The sequence below is a fragment of the Condylura cristata genome, unplaced genomic scaffold, assembly GCF_000260355.1.
Source record: "Condylura cristata isolate star-nosed mole 26May11 unplaced genomic scaffold, ConCri1.0 scaffold00030, whole genome shotgun sequence".
NCBI lineage: Eukaryota > Metazoa > Chordata > Mammalia > Eulipotyphla > Talpidae > Condylura > Condylura cristata.
Window position 1 is genome coordinate 7,436,220 of NW_004567131.1, and position 22,381 is coordinate 7,458,600.

Below are 22,381 nucleotides of genomic sequence, written 5' to 3' on the forward strand. Positions count from 1 at the left end.
TAATCGAACTCATGCAGAAGTGGCTTTAGCTCCTCAGTTCTGTGCTTTAACCCACTGTGCCACCAGGGAGGGCCTCCATTTTTTTCTTAATAGGATATCTATAACATAGAGAAAGGTTACTTCTGGCTATTTTTGAGTGGTATGATTATGAGTGAATTAATTTCTTCTCTAACTGCTTTGTATAGCTGGGCCCTGCTTAACCATGGTTTCACTGATGACTTCTTGACCTTACAATGGTGTGAAAGTGGTATACACTTGGTCAAATCTTTAGGTTGAATTTTAACCTTTTTCGGTGCTGGCAATGTGCCATAATACTCTCTCCTGGTGCTGGACAAAGGGCTCCCAGCTGCTCACATGACCGCCAGGGGAGCCCAGCCTTCGGTGTAGTGTTGTCAGTGGCTTTTGGATCTTGTGCTCTGTACATCTCACCCTGTAATTAAATGCCCACCCACACTTTATCAGAAAACAGGCTTCTGGCCTGATCAACCACAAGCTGATATGAGTGTTCTGAACTCATTTAGGGCAGGTGAGGCTACTCTGCTCTCAGTAGGTCAGGCGTCTTAAAAGTTTGTTTCCACTTACAGTATTTTTCAACTTATGATGGATTTATTGGGACATAATTCATTATAAGCCGAGAAAGAGCTGCTCTTTCAAATATTTTCTATGCTCAATATACATCATTCAAAAAGAAAAAAAAAAACTATAAAGCTATGAAAAATCAAAAGCCTGTCCAATGGAACTGGTAAGTGTAACTCTGTTGCTGTTCAACTCTGGGCAAAACAATGAACTTCTCTGTGCCTCACCTTTCTCTTTGGTAACAAAAGGTTCGGTGTTGGGTTCTGAGGGTTAAATAAGTTCATATATATCAGTGTTTAGTTATTTCCAGCTTTTCTCTATTATGTAGTAATTGTGAATCATTTCAAAAATAATGGTCTGCATTTATTTCAACTACATCAACGGCTTAATAACAGTTAGCTTTTCTTCTTATAGTGAGTGTGCAAGTTAATCTTGATTTTGTGTGCTTCAATAAGACAGATGTACATCTAATTTGACCTCCCACTACTTCCTTCCACCCTGGGTGCTGATCAAACTGAAGGCATCTTGTCCCATTGGTTTACATTGGTTTACATGCCTCAGCTGGTATCCTGGAATTCTCTTCTTCCCTTCTCCTAAAGTATACCTAACTTGAGGCACTGTGTAAGTGCCCTGTCTTCTGTGAAGCCTGTGTAGTTTTCCCCGGTAGAAGCAATGTTTTATCCCACATTATTAACTTCCTTCACCTGTACCCTTTTTATGATACAAAAGCTTTGTATCTGGCCTCGGTACCTATCCTGCATTTGATTTTTGTGGGTGCAACACTATGTGCTCAACTAACACGACGAAAGACTGAAGCAATGAAGCTGATTACCTTGAAGCATGCAGTCATAGGCTTTCCTGTCTTTCCTTCCCAGTGCATCCCAGAATCCCAGGGGCTCGGCTCCTTCCTCATACTCATGGATTGTCACTTTGCTGCTACTATGCAGTCCTGCCTCCAGGGGACACCTGTGTGGGAGAAAGTCCAGCACTTTTTTAATAAACTCTAGAAGAGGCAGCACAAAATTATTCAAGGCTGAGCTACAGAGCAGTTCACTATCTCTCTTCTACTTTCTAACCGAACAGTTCTTAACAAACTTACAAGATTTACAGAATGCAAACATGCTCTGTAGTTTTGAACTGTGTGTGTAGTGGGACTGGCTTGGCCCTCAGAGAGGACCGAGTACACATCACATGTCATGAGAGGTGATATCCATATTTACACATCACATACATATTTGCTTCTCCTTGCCCTTCCCTACTGTCAGAATTCAAATCCCTACCAAGTTCCTAGTTCCTGAGCTGTGTGCTACCAAGTAAGTTTTCCATAATGTTTTTGAATGAGTGAATGAGTTTTTCTTTGTTTTATTGTTTTTTTTCAATGGTCCAAGAGAAAAAATCTGATGAACATGAATGGCTCTGATACCTCGCAGGATGTCATCTGTCCTTCCTCCCCAGGCCCAGACCCAGAATGATGTCCTGAGAGGACACATCTACCTTCACAGATGTCTGTCTGTCCAGAGGCCACCTGTTGCCTTCGTGCTCCCTGCTACCTTCTGCACATGAGCTGGCTTTGGAGCAGAGCAAGCAAACTGCACTCTTCTGGGGCTCAGAGAACAGGTTTTGCCAAACTGCACTTAGGTAGTATGTTGTGATCCCAGGAAACTGCATCTTTACTGTCTGGATGTTGCTGAAAGTTCCCAGGTCTGATTGAAGAAATACTTAGCACCCATCTGAACAACCACATGACCTTGGGGTTTCCCTGGCAGCTCGGGAGGCCCATTAGGCACTGCAGGGGAGCACGGAGTGACCGCTGCTGCCCCCTCTGGGCAGGTGATTGGTCACCATAGCAACTCCCTTCTACACTTTCTCTTCTCTTTGACTTAGAGTTTGACATCTTTCCTGAGGTCAGCCCTTAATACCGAATCCCAGCGCATGTTCTTTTGTAAGTAGCCAACTTTAGGGGCTCTCTAGGAGAGGAGCAGACCTAGTGTACTATCTATGCCCAGCACTGCCCTGGGGTGACTTCAGTGCTGCCTTGGAGAATGTAGAATATGGCTGCTCCTCAAAATGGGGTCATTTAGATTCTGTTGTGGTAGGTAGGTTATTTTACAAACTGCTCTTTACATGCTACTGTTTAACATTCCACACTCCTGAGGAAGTTAAAATGCTGAACCCCTGAAAGATAATTGAAATTTGCTCTTTTTAAATAACAAAAGACTTTAGGCATAGGATTCAAATGCTGAAATAAATCCTAAGAAGGCAGGGGAAGGCCTCAAATTGGAGGTTTTGGATGAAAACTGTGTCCTGTCTACTAGAGTGTCAAAGTCTCCTGAAGACATTCATAACGCTCCCTTGTGGGAATCAGTCAAAGCACACCAGGCACTGAGTAGGATTCTTGGGGATTTCTGCCGCCTTCCCACAGGGAAGCCACTCTGGGAGGAAGAGGTCCTCAGATATACAACACTCACTGTTCTTTGATTTTATTTGCTGCAGTCCTTGCAACCTCCTTTGTGTGGGATTGGGCTTTGCATCCATGCCACAGGTATATGAGGGCTTTATTTATGTTCAGGACCACCATGGACGTTCGGGACCGCAGGCTACTACAATGACAGGCCACTTCCAGCAAGTTTCCTTCCATGGGCACTTCTCCTCGCACACAGTACAGCCTCCACTCACCTGCAGGGGGCGACAGCAGCACAGAGTTATGATGCCCGCTCAGCCAGGGCACCCACCGTTCTGGGGCACTGAGAGGCAGGCCGCCAGCAGCACACACGTGATGCCAGACTTGATGGGGATGGTGGAGGCTGAGTTGGTGCTGAAGTCAGCGGCCTGTCTTACTGACAGCCCACAAAGCAATTCCTTTTGGAGTTAGAAGCAGATTGCCAAAAGTTCACAAAGGAGAACAACAATTTAACAAAATTTATAAAAACCTAGGTATTGAACAGGCATATTTTGAAAGGCTCTAAAGCTAATATACATATATATTTTCTGGATGGTGGCCAACAAAAAAACTCACAATTTATAAATGAGGATCCATATATATATATATATAAAATATATATATAATATATATAAAATATATATATAATATATATAAATATATATGTATGTGTGTGTGTTTGTGTGTGTGTTTGTGTGTGTGTGTATATTTTTTTTTTTCCTCCTTCTCCTAAAAGTCACAGTGAGGCTTCAGCTTAAGATGAAGGAAACTTCCTCGAGGCAAAGTTGGATTCTGAGGTAAATACCACGGGAAGAGGCAGCTTATGAGCTCCCTATAAGCTGATTTTATAAGGCAAACATTAGGAGGTTTTCAGTGGTAAAGCTGCAGCTAAATGAAGAGAGACTTAGTTTGGTCCACTACACCTATAAAAATACCTTCCAGGAAAGGGGAAATAACAACCCTAATTCCCACAGTAAAAGTGACTTACTTTGTGTATTTTCTTCCTCCTCTTCCCGTCTCCCTGAGTGTACCACCATCCCCCCCTGGAAACACTGCAGAAAACAGGGGGGCTCCTTTCCCTGAAGAACCTGGACCTTCCAATTGAAACACAATACAGTAAGTGTCACAATCCTGGTGTGTCAAAGTCATCAAAATACCCACCTATTACAGAAAATCTGAAAAATAGCAAGAAATACAAACAAAAAGCTAGTACGAGTCCTGTTATCTAGTGATAACACTATGAAAATTCTAGCAGATAGCTTTCTTTTCAAAGTATTTTTTGGGGTATATCTATTTTATCCAAATAAAAGTAGGATTTTTGCTTTTTGCTGCTTGTGTTCTTGATTTTCTTAACACTTTTCTGTCACTGCATATTCTCTTAAACATGAATTTTGATATTTTAATGGTTTTCTCTTGTATAGATGTAACATGATTGATTTAAACACCTTTTTAACAACTTACACTTCTCAGCATGGAGAATGATTGGCCACTGACAGTAAACCTAGAGAAAGACCTGTCACCTCTGAACATTTTCAAGAGTTGCCTCAAGGATTAGGTGCCTCCCGGGCACAGACTTCTCTGCCTGTCAACTACTGTCTTCCTTCAGGTGTTAGCTGCACCCACAATAAATCTGGGACTGAGTCAACTTACTTCCACCTGGAAAGAAAGCTTCCTGAGTCTGGCTAGGTAAGGGAGGGCGTTTCTCATCATAAGTTATTTTATCAATGCCAGGGCCCATTTTGCATAAGTAACTGCTGCTCTGTAGCTAAGTTTATGCTTTGACAGCTGTTGATTTGATTTAAAAAAAAAAAAAAAAAGAAATGCTCAAATTATAGAGGTTAAGATGCAAAACTTTAAGGATGATTATGACAGCATATTAAATCATTCATTGATAGGCTTTACAAAAAAAAAAAAAGGCAGTTGAAATTGTCCACTATTAGGAGTGAATGAAAATGCAATGGCCACTAACAACTACTTGTAAATTATAGTCGATAGTAGAAAATATGCAGTAAGTATTTTTTAGGGAAGAATGGGTCTTAGGAATTTGAAAGGCTGAGTGTTTATTTTTAGAGAAAAATTCCCCGGCTTTCTTCCCTCATGGTATTGCTAACTATTACCTAAGGCAGTAAAAATATATGGCTGCAGCATCAAGATTTCCAAACTCCCTAGAGTCAATTCTTAGTCACTGGTACCTGCAGCATCAATAATTGAGATATTAAAAAGTCACATTTACAAAATCTGGGATTTGGGCAGGGGAACGAGCCAGGCAGGTATGTAGCCCCTGGGCTGTAAAGGTGAGCAAGTGGGACAGACATGGTCTTTCTCAGGCTCCTAAGGAAAGACAGCTAGTAAATAAGTAAACAAAACAAGAGGATGTCATTCATCTGATATTTCCTTGGAATAGATACTTGTAAGAGAAATATTTGCTCAAGGTTCATGTTCGTGACCATTTTAAGGTGAACACATGAGGATACCCTTCCAAGGAATTCTTACCATGTCTAGACCCATTCTTTTAAAAGATGCTCCAAATTGAAGCAGAAAAATAGCATTTCTGTTTTCATTGTAATTCCTTGATTATTAGTTAAGTGGAAACCAAAAAAAAATTAATTGGCTATTTATTTATACTTGTTCCATGGGTTTCCCGCACTGGTAGATCTATGGCAACCAGAAGGCATCCCTGTTTGGAGCAGTGGGGACAGGAAATGCTAGGGACAGCCTGAAACTGGGGAAGGGGAGCAGGACAGGAATGCTATGGAAGATGCTGTTGGTGCACATTCGAGAGCCGGCAGGGGACCCAGGCTGTGGCTTCTGGAGAGGACAGGAGCCACACAGAGGTTTCCCTGGACTTACCTGGGCTCCCCGTTCCTCATCCAGCTCCACTGTCATCAGGGCTGATGTGCCCTTCTCACTCACAGTTGAGTGCCGGCCTTGCCAGAAGAAGTAGACACACTTCTCCTTGCCGGTCACTCGGACAGAATGTTCTCCCTTTTGACGACTTCCCACTGCAAACACAGAACAGCAGAGAGCCAGGTAAGCGACCGTAAGCCAAAGAAAGGAGCAAAAATATGTGGCTCACTTCTCCAAGACCTGCGAGGAGAAACAGTAAAGAAATAGCTTTGGGGCCTGTGGAGGAAAATTACAATAATGTAATGTAAATTATCCCGAAAGACAAGGAAAAAACTGCTTTTCTCTTGGCAAACTGATCCTAAGCCTTCAAACTGGAGAAAAATGATCTGAATACCCTCTTGATACCTTAAGAAAAGCACCTGTCATCTGAGAGGAAGGTGGCAGATCACTCCAGGTATGTGGAGTGGTAACTACCTGGGAGGACCGATGGCTTCCAAAGACGCAAATGCATTTTCCGTATTATGTCATTCTCTGGCAGAAGATTAGCTGGTAGAAAAAAGATATGAGAACAGCAGCTGGGCCAGCTTTACACACAATGAAAAAATTCTGGTCTGTTAAAACTATTCTAGTAAAAAAAAAACACTTTGAATTTCTGTCAGAAGTGGAAGAGATAAATTGCTGACATATCACTTTCATAAAACAATCTGTGATTTAAATAACATCTGTCACCAGGGTTGTAGCCAGGATTCAGGGCTGGTTATCTGGATTATCTGGCACCTCAAAGGCAGCTGATAAATGAGATATGTTAGCAGCACACAGAGCAGGGATCTCTTGAGAGCAGCTGTGGAATCTCATCGTCCAAATGGTCATTTCAGACATCAAAATCACTGCCTTCGGGGATATAGCTCGTTCTGAATCCCCCTTCCTACTCACTCAAAAATATTTCAACTATACTTGAAAATATTCCTAATATATTAGTCAAAAATATTTCAACAAACGACTATTGTGTGCCAGGGACTCTTCAGGGTACTGGCACTAGAAGGACAAGCAAGACAGACTATTTCCCTATCTTCTTTGTAATCAACACGATGATGAGCAAGATAATTTCAGAGAAGGTCAGTGCTAAGGAGAAAAGAGCCATGGGGTGCAGTGGGGTGGGGTGCCGGTGGGATTGCCTGTTGAGGGAATACTTTGCTGTGTGGTGGGGGGAAGAAGGGTGTGGGAGGCAATGTGAGGAGAGGCTCAGTGACAAGGGCCTGGAGGCAGAGCCTTCTAGAATGAGTGAGGCCAGGGAACCAAGTTAGTGTTCAGATGCCAGTGGTTCCAGTAGGTGGGAGCTAACAAGGGGGGAGAGAGGTAGCCCACACACCTTAAAAACCATTTGATTTCATAACTAGACTTCTGGTTCTAAGTAATCTCAATTTTCCTCAGCTCTAATTCATTTATCAACTTACACATCGTTTGAGGTTTGAAGTAAAGGAGAAACCTTACTTATATATAAGTAAGGGGTCATATATTTTGATTTTTGGCACTTAAGCAAAGGATCCTATACCAATTTTCAGAAATGATTAAAATAATTTCTTTAGTTTTTTTTTTTGACTAAGCATGACTTTTAGTGCACACTATTGAGGACCAAGTTTAATCAACAGATTATAAATACCTACAATTACTATGGGAGCTTCTCAATTGAAATTTCTGGTATTTTAGATTGGAACAAAAGTTTGCTTTGGTTAGCAATTCCATTCTCCAATGAAAATTAGAAATGTCAGTTGGGTAAAAATATGCTTAAAATAAATCACAGCAGTTAAAACATATCTTGGAATTAGCACTGAAATACATTGTGTAAATAGATTTCCACACTTAAATACTCAATGTTTACATTTCAAAATTGAAATGGACTTGGGTATATATATGTAACAGAGTTGATTTCTTTAAAAGCAATTATAAGCTAGACATTTCACTATTTTTTCTTGCAATTTTCTTTACTATACCCAGATAAATTTCATATGCAACTAATTTCTAATCATTTACTTATTTTTATAGACTATAATCTTTACATCAGTAATCACACATGTCTAAAGTCTTGAGGCAGCATACCACTAACATTACTAAAAGTAACTTTGATACCAATACCTGTGTTTAGGAGTAATAGAATGTTGAACTATAAACTGCTCAGAGGCAAGTGGTCTCGCTGACAAAAACCATTTGTTCACTACCTATTTAAAGGAACTTGACCTGTATCCCTCTCTGGTGTGACCTGACCCAGCATCATTGGGTAGTGTCCCTGGAACAACTTGCTTCTTGACCTTTCAGGGAACTGGGCCAAGCCCTTCAGCGCCTGAGATGGCCAGTGGGGTTGGACACTGACCCCCAACGCCTCAAGTCTACCTTTGGAAGTTTCCTTCCCAAGGAGCTCGCTTCTCTGCATGCCTGTCAGACCCAGATTTATCCAGAACTCAGCTGCTCTATTTCTACAGCTGCTTCCTGCAACCCTGCCCCAGAAGAGGGTGCCGAGCCCTGAATGCAGCCAGTTAGCAGGTGCTAACCTCAGTTGTGGGGTGTGAGTGATGGAGAGCGGGACTAGCAGTCTCCCAGTGGCCAGTGCTCCTGAGATGGCTGTGGAGTGACTGCAGATGCCATCAAGCTGTGCTTGTCTGCTCCCAGAAGGGAGATCTGGGATCTGAAAGTTCCCTGCTCTAATTTAATTCTCTGCAGCTGGACTTTCTCAAAGTTGTAACTCTGCTCATAAAGATGCTGCTGAATCTGGTTCCGAGATGCATGTTGTGTTTATTGGGAAGAAATACAGAAAGTATTTGCTTGGGTCAAATCATTTCTTAGCGGGATCCAAAAACAATAGTCTATGAAGGCCTTGGAAAGCTTAGGTTTCTTTGAAAATTTCATTTTAATATCCTTTACTTACTATTCATTCAGTTACTTCTTTTTTTAACTGACAACTATGAAGGGAATAAATAAATTCACACTGCAATGCTTCTCTGTGTTGTATAAAACAAGTTCTGTAGTAAGAATGGGAATCACTGGTGCCTTCAAAGGTTGCTTCCTAAAGTTCCTACTTCCATAACTACAAGGGTTAGTAGATTCCCCCTTAACTAAATTCCAAATTACTGTCTTTCTCAATCAGCAGCACAGATTATTATTTCAGTATACCTGACCTGTATCAGATTAAAGGACTTTAAACCTATAATACAATAAAGACGCTTCGGAAGTACTATTATTTTGCATAGATCCACATCATTTCACTGTCAACTTAAATACAGTAATTAAGTTGTTGGCACAGATAATGTCAGTGACAACTGTATCCTGCACCTGCCGTGTGAGCAATTGCCAGCTAACCATTCTACTCACCAGATTAGACTCATGTGTGAGCTAAGTATGAGAACTTCTATTTTCTACAAAGAAAACAAGGCTCAGATAGGACAAGTAACTATTCCCGGCTTGCGTGGCTCCAAGCCATATATTGTAGGGCCTGAAGGAAGATTCAGTTATAGGCTATATAGTCCCAGGACTTGCGGCCTTTCTTCCATGACACACAATTTCTTTATGAAAGGGAAAGGGATTATAACCATCATTCATAAGAAATTAAGATGAGAGACACAGAAATTTGGTTCCTCCTGAGGTACTTGCGATACACCCCACAATTCTCTGCAAGGTGAGGCTAGAGCCACAACTCTCTCCAGACCCTGAAAGGCCCATCCTTATTCATGGTCATTTGAGAAGCTCTAGAGGTTTGGTGTGTTCAGTCCAACCTCCACATGGCCTTATGGCTGATTCAACCCTGACCTTCTCCATGTGCCTGTGGACTGGGCTTGTGGGTGCCTCCTTAAATGTAACTTGGGGATCCCTATACACATTCAGACTCCCTGCCTGCAGGGTATTTAGCACCACAACTGGATTTTGCATAGGGGTGGGCCTGCATCTTAATGTGTAGCTCTGTACTCTATTAGTTGGGTGACGTCAGGTGGGTCACTTAATCATTTACATTGTGTGTCTAGTTCCTCAGCTGAGAAATTAGCTTTAAGACAAGATGAAACATATCACATGGACCTGCAGTGAAGGAGTCAGGTGGAGTGAATCACAGAGCCCTAGTGCTGGGCATCACAAAACCAGAGTAGGTTTCTAGGCCTGCAGCTCACAGGGACAGCTCTGGACACACTACCTCCCCATGAAGCCTTCTTGCCCCACCTAGGACATGCATCCACTGGCTGCCCAATCTTGGCCATCCAATCTGTGCTTTCCCCACTGCTCAAGATCAAACTTCAGGGAGTGGAGGGCTTCTTTAACAGCAGAAGTGGTCACTTTTTCCTACCATATTCTCAATTGAATTGTATGCTTCATAAATACAGAACAGGATTACATACAGGCTTGGTGCGTAGTAAATGCTGTCGGTTGATTATTATTTATTTTTAACAAATTAGGAAGGAAACCAAATAGTGTAAGTGTGCAGGTAGCTGATCGCAAACTGCTCCCATTGGACCCAGGGGCAGCCCACACCTGAATGCTGGGGGCTGCGCGGAGAAGAGATTCTCTTCTTTAACCTTTAACTCGAGGAGCTATTTGTTGAGTCTAGAAATAAGACCAGTGACATAAACTCTCTTTTAAATTGGTGGGGGGTAAGGGGTGCTATGGATAACTTGGATAATGGCTCCTTGGCAAGGAAAAGAGGTTATCTTTCCCAAGTTCACTCACTCTTTTCCTGTAGTGCCTCAGAGCAAAGCATACACAGGAGAGTTTTGCTATATAGAGTATTTATGTGACAGAAACCATAAAGTCTGACTATGCATTTATTCTACCAGACCCACAAAGAACTGTTCATGCTCTCACTCTCAGAGGAAATAGCATCCTCTATTTTTAATAAATCTTCCGTTGCATGTATGTACTATAACATTACTATACCATTTGGTTTTAGTTCTAAATCACTCTGATATGCTTCACTTAATGACTTTAGGCAGCATCTAGCCACATGGTAAATATCATTTGAAGGCAAATCACCACTTAGAAAACCTCTGTGGACAGGATGTGGGCAGGAGAGATGACAGCAGGGAAACTTTAACATGCAAGTTTAATTTTTATCAGGAGACATGACAAAAGTTAGCAATATTAGGTTGTTAGGAATTCATCCATAAGATTTACTAAGTAGTTCTCAAAGCAAATGACTAGATGGTACTCTGAATCTATACAGCTGAGGGCAACCCCAGCACCCACAGGCTGGGACTGTCTCAGCTTGAAGAGAACATAATGCTCACTAACCTGCAGTGCTCACCATGAACTTCCACTTGACCACATAGGCATCCCCCTCATGGAACTGCCCGATGCTCTGTTTAGGAAGCCTGCTGTAGTCGAATTCAAGGATATGCCAGACATCCACAGAGACACTGGCAATCTCGAATTGCCTCCGGTCATCCCCTTCCACTAGGCCATAGCCACGGCCAACGTTCACCCCATCTAGCACAGTGCCCGCTGTGGTCTGGGGCACTGGTACCATCTGCATCACATCGTAAGGCTTGACTTCAGCCCTAGGATCTTCCTACAAGAACATACACATGTTAGTTCAGTTGCCAATGCTTCTGTAGTCATTTGTTGTCATACTTAATGTGATTTTACTATTAATGGGACAAGGTACAGGGTTAGCCTTCCCCTGCTCAAGACCGTTAGTTGCAGGTAGGGAAAGACACATTTATGGGGAAGCCTTATAGAGACCTAAATACTTGTCTCCCAAAACAGAATGTGGTGCTATAAACTCAGAAGCACAAACAGGCCTATTTCCACCTCCTAGAATTAGAATACATTTGGGAATTTGCTTACTATTCTACTAGTAAATCCTGGGAACACTTTTAACTTCAAGATCATTTTGGCTGGGCTCCAAACAAATCCTGAGACTTAAGGCTTAATTAAGGGAATACCTTCTGCTGGGCAAGTTCGCTGACGTTCTTCTCATTAGGCCTCTTCAATTCAGTCCAATCAAGAAATTTCTCTTTGAATAGAATAGTCTCATTGTGCTCTGTAAGTCTCCCAAATATTGCCCAATCAGGCCGCCCCTGTCCTTTTCTGTGAGGGGAGGGGGATGAATGAGAGGAGTAGACAAAAAAAGAACCAAGATTAAGTCATGCAAAAGTAAAAGAATCTAAAACAAATACATGTGGTTATTGAAAAAAAATCCTCAGAATATGTAAGTAGTATATAGGATGAAAGGTGTGTTTTCACTTATTTAACCAAATAATTGACGTTGTATTATTTAATCCTAAGCCTTGCAAGACTCTGTGTCTATGAAGTTGATGTGCCTAAATGTAATTTGAACCACAATCTATTCTTACATTCTAGCAAATTTTGATATGTAGGGTCGGGGTAAAACGGAGCTTAGCCTCAGCTCTCTATCACTGTAACTCATGTTGCAAGAAGCTCTCCAGTAGATGGAGAGTCTCCCTAGTTACTAAAATGAATAAACTTTCATTATATTGGAGTTTTGTGTATTGATTTCTGGGTCACTGGACATGACAGCAGTCAGAGAGCACATGATGACACAGAGGAGAACTGGTTCAGTCCCACAGGGGTCTGGCACTGTGTTAGGATCTCAGAATTGGAAATTGTGCTTAGAAAAGATGGAGCTTAGGAAAAAGTAGAGTTAAGGCAATCCATAGCAAAAAGAGTTCAGTCCTGAGGGTAAAATGCAGGTATTCTCATTGGTTGGGACCGGGTGGATGGCTATGTATCATCAAGCCAATGAGTGTTGCTTTGTTGGTCCTGTTTCATCACTGCCTCTTTAGTTAAGACTACATTTTCTGACACCACAGCTAAAGCATATAAACGTAGCTGCCTTTTTCAAAGAAGGCTGAAGGGTAAAGCACAGTATAGTAGCTTCCCTCTTTTTTCTGTGGCATATGTGTTTCAAGACCTCCAGTGGCTGGAAGCTGTGGATAGTACAGGATGCCATATATATGATGCTATCACCTATACATACATATAATAAAGTTTAACTTAAAAGCTATGCATGGTAAAAGATAAACTACTAACAATAAAACAGAACAACTCTTATAGTACACTGTAATGGAAGTTAGATGAATGTGGCCTTCCTTCTTTCAAAATATCTTAGAGAATCATTTTTTCTGGACAGTGATAAAGGGGAATTAGTGCACAGACAATGCTCCAGGCTCACACTCTCCCTGAATTTCTGTCTACCTGTGACTGCAGTGCCTCCCTATTTCTTTCTCCTTTTCCTAATAAACCTGTCCTCTTAAAATAAAAATAAAAGTAAAATAAAGGGTTGAAAGCTTTTCACTGTAGTTACATAATTTTTTTTTAAAGATTTATTTATTTATACAGAACTGGGGTACAGCCAGAGATGCGGAGGGTGAGAGGACCCACCAGAGACAGAGTGGGGAGCAGAAAAGGCAGGTCGACGAAGTACACTGCTGAGGGGAGCAGCGGGCAGGTCAGAAGAGGTCTGCCACACCATGTGGTCACCTCTGGGGTAATCGGGATTTGAACTCATGCAGAAGTGGCGTAAGCTTCTCAGTGCAGTGCTTTAACCCGCTGCGCCACCAGGGAGGGCCTAGTTACATAAATTTTAACTTTCTAAAATAACATTTAATACTAAACATTTTTGATTTTCAAACATGAAACAAGATAGGAAAGCTAAAATTTGTGTACTAATTTAATGGAAAACATTACAATGCTGTTCAATGCTGTTTGGTGGCACAGCTATTTCCAATCTGTTACAGGGAACATCTAATTTAAAAGTACTTCACCCACTCAAATTTTCCCACAATAGTAATTCTTTGTTCATAAGGATTATTTTTTCTCATCATATTTTTCGTGTTTGTACAAAGTTTGAGTTGCTTACTTTAAAAAACCAGCACACTGCAGGAAATATTAGAATTACAACCATGGTCTCAAGACCATATACTCCCTTCCTCCTCCCTTAAAAGCTATAGAGGTCATCTACTGTCAGGTAAAGGATAAATCCTGCTATTCTAGCTGTGCTGGGAAGGCGAGGCATGTGAAGGAAATTCATTCCTTCTGTACCTTTGCATGAATAGCGAATTCCAGACCCTGGGAAGCTTATTAGATCAGCATGTAATTTATTTAAACAATTATATATTCTCATTTGCCACAACAACACCTGGAATGCTGCAGGTGGGAACAATTTGTTCACTTCAGGAAATTAGATCTAATACAAACAGCTTCCAGAAGACTCCTCTGCTTCTGGGTTAGGTGAAAGCTAAAGAAATGTTCTTTTTGTGACTATTGATGGTGCCGCTCGCCACTGTCTATGGGGACAGAAGCCTATGAAAAGCCACAGCCAAGGACTCTTAGGTCTAAGAGAACCTGTGCATGCCACATTGTCCTCTAGCTCAGTACCTGGGAATAAGCGGGTTGCATTCACCAGGGTCCAGCGGGTTGATGTCACAATTCTCGTAGTCAAAGGTTCCATTCCATAAGTGCTTGGCTAGCTGAAATGCTACTTTCCGTTGTGCCAGTGTGACTTCTTTTCCATGCCACACGTAAACTTCACTACCGAAATCAAACACCAGTACCTGGGAAATGGCAAGTAAATGGGATAACTGCAAGCATAGTGACTTGACTTACACATACTGTGAAATGAAAACCGTGCATTTAATTAGCATCTATCATATCATAAAAATGCAAAAAAAGGGAAAAAATACAAACACACACACAGAGATACATATACATTTTACCCCAAACAGGAAAAGCCTTCAAAGACTCACTGAGCCTCTTTGGAACCCTGTTCTGGATTCTATATTAAGATGATAGTAAAGTTTGATATCACAAGTAAATATCCTTTGACAAAATATCAGTGTTCTGAGATTGGTACTAACACTGGGTCCTGTTACTGGGCGGTTACTATCTATCTATGGACATCCCTGAGCATTCCTTGTGTAGGCTCAGGATTTTTTTTTTTAGGATTTATTTATTTACATATAAAGAACTGGGGTACAAGCCAGAGGCGCAGGGGGCAGTGAGAGGATTCACCAGAGACAGAGTGGGGTGCAGAAAAGGCAGATCAATGACGTACACTGCTGGGAGGGGGGAGCAGTGGGTGGGTCAGGAGAGGTCTGCCATGTCATGTGATCACCTCTGGGGATCGAACTCATGCTGAAGTGGCTTTAGCTTCTTAATGCTGTGCTTTAACCCGTACAGGGAGGACCACTGTACCTCTTTTGATTGTAGGAGGGAGCATTTCGGGATTTTCCCCCAGTAGTCGTCATCGGGAACAAGTTTGTCATCTATCAGACGGTAAATGCAGTTTGTTTCTATTATGGCTGTTTCATACAGTTCATCCTCTTTTGGGTCTCCAGCAGCTTTGGGATAAGAATAATAAGAGTGTTCTGTTTTACACTGAAAAGTGGCTTGTTTAGAAGTGGCTTTTCATTCTCTGAAATGCAGTAAAGCCTTACATTGGTAACTGGTTTGGCCACCAAGAAGCTTCCAGAAGTCTTTGGCTGCATGAGTGTGTGTGTTAATTCCTTCTTCAATAGTTTGGATATAAGTAGCTCTACAACCAAGTTCCCTCTTTGTCTGAATTAAGGTTGCAAGTTCCGAGGCCTAAAAAAGGGAGGAACACAATTACCTGGGTAGACAAACCCGGGCTGGGTGGCACATGTTAAAGTTGAAGAAGAGAACTGGCACAATTGAAAGGAAAATCTTGTGGCCACAGGGCACCATTTTCTGGGTAATTTCAACGAAGTCAAGGAAATATAATGAAGGGTAATGGCATATAGTTCTTTGGAGAAACAGTTTATTTTCCAGTTGAACAGATCACTTAAGCTCTTAGAAAGTATCTATTCTCTGAGCTGTTTCCTGTGAGATTCTCATGGACTAGGTCTGTGTAGAATCTCATAGAGACCTAAAGTAAACAACTTTGAAGTGAGTTTACATAGGAGAAAAACTAAACTCAGGACTTAAAAACTGAAGGTATAGGTCATAATCCCTTTACAATGCCTGCTTCAGCACCCAGTGAAAGCATATTTGAAAAAATGAGTGCTACCCATTTCTTTTCTCCTGAAAGAAACATTGAGTACTTGAGAAACTTTGTAGTAAGATTCTATTGGCATGTAAAGGGGATGCTGAACTAAATTATTTTTAGATACCAACCTTTGCCTTTTCTATGACATTTGCAAACTCTCCTACCCACAGGAAGCAGTAGTGGGGAGAGAGCAGCAGGAAGCAGTCCCCACTGTTGAGAGACGAAGCTCGAGGTTCAACCAGTCTGGTCTGCACATGTCTTCTTCCTAGACACAAGACGAAGAGTCATGTCTTCCTGGGAACTGGGAAGAAGAACTCTCGGCCACAGGCAGGTCAGGAAACCCTGCCTCATCCCCCACCAAACGAGCACCCCTGCTACCCACACTTGCAAGCCTAGCAAGCCTTGTCTATTTATTTTAATCCCCTAGACCTGGAGTGGTATAGATGGGAATTAATACTATCTGATCAGGTAAAGAAGATGTGGTATGTATACACAACAGAATATTTTCAACTCTAAAAAAAGGTGAAGTTTTGTCATTGGTAGTGAAATGGAAGGAACTTGAGCTATGACATGAAGCGGAAAAAGGAGAAAGACAAAAGGCAGATGATTTCGCCCTCTGTGCAATATAAGACAAGAAAGCAGATGAATGGGGAAAAAAAAAAAGATTTAAGAACAGACTTGTGGACTTTGACAAAAGAAGGAGGGTTACCAGAGAGAAACTCAGTAGGTGACGGGTGCAAAAGTGGAGGAAATCTAATGGGTGGTGATGCGTGAGAAGAAAAGTAACAAAGCTAATGCCACTTGCAGGCTTTAGGTCTCCTCACAGGCTAATGCTTCTTGGATTGGCTCTTGCTATACTAGCAAGGTGCTGGAAGGGATTCATTTGTGTCTCCTTTCCCATAATTCCATCTCTAAGAATGTGCGTCTCTTCCACTGGCCGGCATTGAGCCTTGCTTACCTCAGTGAGAACTGAGTGGAGAGAAACACTAGGAGGACTTGCGGGGTACCAGGGACTCCATGATGGTGGTGAGGTGGGGTCCCCGGGTAAGGGGAAGAGACCGGGGCTCACTCCCAGTTCTCCACTCAGCAACTGCTGTGACCTCAGACACATTCCTAACCTCTGTAAGCCTCAAGGGGGTGTCGCATTCTCTACTTCACAGGATTCTGTGAGACTTACGTGGAAGGAGGTAGGAGCACCTGGCACACAGCAGGCTCCCAGAACCTTCAGAGCAAGTAAAGGCATCAGGACTCCTGCTGTTATAGATGGAAAGCCCCTGGTCAAGGTGTGATGCGTTTCTACTGCTCTTAAATACCTTTGATCTGTAACAGCATCAGCTTCTTATAGGGCACCGCGCTGTTGTTGGAATTCTGTTCTGTCAGGTTGACACTCCGCAGGCTGACGTTGCTGAAATTTTCTTTACTGGCTAAACCTGCCAGAGTAACTTCTGAGAAGTTGGAGTTGGAGGACACTGGATAGGTTGAATAAGGAAACAACACAGTGGGGGTAGGGGAAAGATATTCAGGTGAGATGACATGAAATGGCAATGTTTGCAATCAGAAATTCCTCACTATCGACTACCTTTTTCTGCAGGGTTAATCCTGAGGGGGAGAACATGCTCAAGTTTGACTAGCTATGCAGTTCAGTGCCGAACACTATATTAACAATTCAACACAGTATTACAAATATAAAGTGCTTGTTGACATGTGTCACATTTTATCATGCAGGAACAAGAGCTACTTTAGTATAAAATCAGAAGCTAAATGCATTTGTTGAAATTCCACGGAGAATGGCTGTATTCCTAACAATGCTTAGATACTTAAAATGTCTGTCTCCAGAGAAGACTGTTAGATGCCTTTTGCCAAAAGTCTTTATACTCTGTTTGAAGTGATTTAGTTCTAATCTTTTCTTAAAGACAGAAATGAACTAGGTGATCTCCTGAGATCCTTTGCTTTCAGATTCAGGATTATAATAGGATGCTGGGTTTTCAGGGTGGGGCAGTAAACTTAAATGCCCCTGTCATCACAAAGCTGACCCCAGAGTCACTGAAAAGCGGAGAGAGGAAAAAATTGCTGAAATTGGTGCCAATAAAGCTTTATTTCTCCAATTCATTGTGTTAAAAAATGTACATGTTAAAAAAATTTAGAAAACTGTTTTTGCTGGGATTAGGGTCTAACACTGAAGAAATATAACACTACCTGACAATTTATACAGCATAGTTAACTTTGAGGAACACTTTCTTAGTGATGGTTACAAAAAATGACTCAACCATTCCACTTACATCATATAGTCCAATAAGAAACTCTAGGAAATAGGTATGTGAGTCCCAGAGGCACAGAAAACTTACAGCAAGAATATTAAAACTAGCATAATCAGGCATGCCATTCTCTCTTTTAGAACAATGGAGCACACGTTCTTATACTTACAAAAGCAGAGCAGCTTAATCTGGAGGTGGGGCAGAAACCTGAATGCTACCTCCTCGCTCTACTAACGGCCACACCCCACCTCCACTACTCTGCCCAGCCATGTCCAACTCAAGGATGCGGAGTTGGGATTGCTGTTAAACACAATTTGAAAAGCACTGACTTTTGCATTAGTTAATAATATTAAGAATCTAGGCTTAGGAGCAGCAGTGCATTGGGACATGAATGATCAAATGGTTGGTACTTGAATAAGACTAAGTGGAGAATTACTGTGCTGGGCCCTGCAGAAGTGGATACCGTTTGAATTACAAAGCCAGAAACAGGCTAATTTGAATTAACCAAGCCAAGAGATGCTCCATGCTGTCTTTCTGTGAAAAGCCTCTAAAAAAAAAGCTAGTTTTCTATAGGTATGCATGTATGTGTGCAAGCTAACTCATTTTTAGTTAATGAGAGTCTTTTGAGCACCACTGTTGACTGGCCTTTGCAAGGCGGAAAAGGGAGATGATCAAAATCACCTCAAGGCCAGTCCCCAAACACAGTGGCTCCAAGTACTCACTCTTTTCTACTTTCATCCGCTTTGATTCCATGAAGGCAACGTTTAGTCTCTGTTCTGTGTATTCCTGAAGGAGATCGTCTCGTGCTGCCAGCATTTTCAGGGGATTCTTGGAAGCTTGAACCCGGCGCTTGGGCCTAACGGCACGCTTGTGCTCAGCCACAGAAGATGTCAACCTGAGGAGCCGAGAAGAGCAGGTCTCAGTCTGGGCACCATCACCCCTACTTTCTCCCACCATACCACTGACATGGGATCACAGAATCTTAAAGCTGGAAGGGAGAGTCAAGCTCGTTTAGTTCAAGAGTCGCATCAATCCCAGAATCCCACTGATCGCATGCTCTGAGCTCTACCCAAAGGAGTTTCTGGTGTCTAATGAGGCAACTTGCTCTACCACTGGACATCTCTGAAGGGTGGAACACTGTCCCCTGTCCTCGTCACACCCACACACGTCTCGCTTCTCCCTCTGGAATAACACACGTCTGTTTCTTTGACTATTAGTAACCTTCAAGAATTCATAGTCATTGCTTTTCATTTTAATCTTCTTCCCTCTAGACCAAGTTTTCTTTTCACATTGTAGTTTTTCATCAACTCTGCCATAAGTAGCCTCCTTTCAACCTACTGTCCCCTTTAAATAAAAACACTATTTTGTTGAATATAATGAAACAAAGCAGGCCCACAAAGCTAACTATGATGGCCACACACATAACTGTCTGGGGCAGACAACAGACATGGGCAAGAGGACAGATCCAGTCATGACTCAAAACAGATCCCAGCTGCTACTCTTCGTGCTAACTGCACGTCTCCATGCCATGCACACAGTCCTCTCTGTGTAATAACATTGCCCTCTATTTGTGAAAACATGCAAAGATATGCTTAAATTATATACATGACTGAAGCTATGACATCAGAGTGGGGAGAAGAACAGGAAATGGTTCTATAACCATGTGTGCAAATACCAAAATGTTAAAAGGTAGGAAATGGCAAGGTTTTCATTTTTTAAGATAGCAAATTGAAAAAAAAAAAAAAAAAGGAATGTATTGAAGTATGCAAAAAAAATGCATTAGGCATAGCTTAAAGAAAAATTTAGACTATACAGACTTCAGGAAAAGACTGTTTTGTACAAGGTGGGTATATATGATGCACAGCACATACCACATATCCCTGCCTCTGGGAATGGCACTTTAGTTTTCCCTTTAGGAGAACTGCCTCACTCCCCTCCTCACCCCTGATCCTGGCTCTGGAGAAGACCCAGAAACCAGCTGGGTCAATTGGAATCTTCCATTCCCTTGGTCACAAGGATAGTCTCAGAAAAACTGACTGGGAGAGACTCAGATCCATGAAAGTCAAGCTGAGAACTCTTGCTGGGGTGGGAGGCAGACAAGCTTCCTGTGCTGGGGTAGCCACCATCTAACACATGGTGACTCCAACTGGGAGTCAAACAACCCAAAGAAAACTGCTGAAAGAGACCACATGCTTACAAGTCTTGAGAAACACGAGAGTTCTCATTGCACATTTCAATGAATGAAAGTTCACTTTCCTTACAACTATCTTTTGCTGAATGCAAAATTTCTTATCTGCACTTGCAGGAGAAGAGTTCCTAATAACCAGAGCCACTTTTCTTAGATCTCTTACTCATGTTCCTGTGTGGAGAGAGAGACTTTGATCTATTGATTTAATAAATTATTGTTAGTTGGGGGGGGGCATGCTTTATTGTACTGAAGTTTTAGTTGAATTAATTTGTGCTTATGTGACCCAAATGTTTTTCAAAATTGAGTAAGAATACATTATGTCAAAGGAAAAAGAGATAGAACCTCTACTAAAGGATGTTCATCTAAAGACCTGAAAATAATATCTTAGTTATGTGGAAAAACACAGTGACATTACTTTTAATAAAGGAGGAAAGCATTTGGGGAACATGCATGGTGAGAGAGTGTTTCTTTCTGACTGCATGTCTGCTCTGGTGCCTGCAAGCTTTATCTTTTCTTGGCACTATGAGTCTGGCTCTAGAGAATCCCAATTTAGTGTCCTTAGGTTGTATCACAGAAGAAGATAAAAGCACAAGAGAAGCTCCTCATAGAAGTCCTCCTCAACAGAGGAATCCCTTTTCAGAGCCAAAAGATGGACTTGGGCCTTCCTGGTGGTGCAAAGGGTTAGTATGCAGTACTATGAAGCTAGCTGCAGCTGCTTTGGTGCAAGTTCGATCCCCGCCCTGGAGGTGACCCACATGGTGCAGCAGACTCCCCCTGACCTGCCCGTGGCTCCCCTCAGCAATGTATTTCATTGATCTGCCTTCATCGATTATGCATACAGAACCGGACTATAGGCCAGATGTGTGGGGAGTGAAAGGATTCACCAGAGACAGGGTTGGGAGCAGAACAGGCAGATCGATGAAGTACACTGCCGAGGTGAGCAGCGGGTGGGTCAGGGGAGGTCTGCCACACCATAAATAAATAAATCTTAAAAAAGAAAAAAAAAGGAAACTGAGAACTCACTTGGGTGCATAAGGATCGAAAATGACATCAAAGTCCTCGTCTAGCTCCACTGGACTTCGTGGCATAGTATAATCCATGCTGCGGTAAAACTTGGCAAAGGTTTCATCATCGTCCAACTTCATCACTTCTTTAACAGATTTACCAGTAACGGTGAGTATGGTTTCTTGCATCCCACCAACTATCAACAAATAAGCAAATAAATAGCATTACTATTTACTATATGTAAAAAGATTACTGCAACTATAAGCTCTTAATACCTTAAAAATTATTTTTCCTGTAAGTTCCAGGAGTGGAGAAAACATAACAGTGACCTCCAAGAGTCTGTAGGTGCTTTCTAGACTTTGTCTTCTCATGAAAGGATTTACCATCTGAAAAATTCTTGCGTGACGATATGATGGGAGAGAGGGAGCCTCTCCTGGCTGCACACCCCCACTGAGCACTTCTGACTCTGGTCATCTTTCAACTGGAGGCAGAGCTAGCTTCAGTCTGGCTCAAGATCCGGGACTTGCAGTTATGCCAAGAGCCATGTTCAATATTTTAGGTTTTGCATTGCAGGTCTGTGTTGCAACTACTCAACCCTGCTCTTGTAGTGCAAAATATTAACTCACAAAACAATGACTGTATTCCAATAAAACTTTACTTACAAAAGTGAGAGCTGGGTTAGTTTTCTAACCTTGAGCTAGATTGCCCTATAAGTACATGTAATCCACTTTATACGTAATCAACTTTAAACTGTAAACATAGGTAATCAACTTTAAACTGTATTGCCAGTTCAATTGCTATATAATACCTTTATATCTATGGTCTAAAGGGTTTATTTGTATTACTTTCAAACTATTAGGTGGTTATGGCAATAGTCTAATAGTTGGGACTTCAGACACTGATACTTTAAGTACTGAACATCTTTATTAATCAATGAGGCTACTTCTGCATATTATTCTCATATACACTTCATTCACTTTTTCACTAAAGGGTTTAATCTAATGTTTGTTTACCAGAACTTTCTTTTAAAGGTCACATGTGATTATAATATCTAATATTAGCGACTACAT

At 41.8% G+C, this 22,381-nt stretch overlaps 1 protein-coding gene across 5 annotated transcripts in view; it reads right to left on the reverse strand.

Annotated features, from left to right (window-relative positions):
* SVIL (supervillin) overlaps positions 1 to 22,381 on the reverse strand; it is a 75,172-nt gene that overhangs the window by 7,587 nt on the left and 45,204 nt on the right. For all 5 annotated transcript variants that reach the window (XM_012731337.1, XM_012731335.1, XM_012731336.1 and 2 more), the window contains 13 exons: positions 21,330 to 21,507; positions 18,841 to 19,013; positions 17,177 to 17,332; positions 15,992 to 16,128; positions 15,295 to 15,442; positions 15,053 to 15,198; positions 14,237 to 14,412; positions 11,782 to 11,926; positions 11,129 to 11,405; positions 5,867 to 6,018; positions 4,005 to 4,110; positions 3,045 to 3,252; positions 1,409 to 1,542 (listed from right to left, as the gene is read on the reverse strand). In XM_012731337.1, coding sequence (XP_012586791.1) covers positions 1,409 to 1,542; positions 3,045 to 3,252; positions 4,005 to 4,110; positions 5,867 to 6,018; positions 11,129 to 11,405; positions 11,782 to 11,926; positions 14,237 to 14,412; positions 15,053 to 15,198; positions 15,295 to 15,442; positions 15,992 to 16,128; positions 17,177 to 17,332; positions 18,841 to 19,013; positions 21,330 to 21,507 — 2,136 coding nt within the window. The remainder of the gene's footprint in view (positions 1 to 1,408; positions 1,543 to 3,044; positions 3,253 to 4,004; positions 4,111 to 5,866; positions 6,019 to 11,128; positions 11,406 to 11,781; positions 11,927 to 14,236; positions 14,413 to 15,052; positions 15,199 to 15,294; positions 15,443 to 15,991; positions 16,129 to 17,176; positions 17,333 to 18,840; positions 19,014 to 21,329; positions 21,508 to 22,381) is intronic.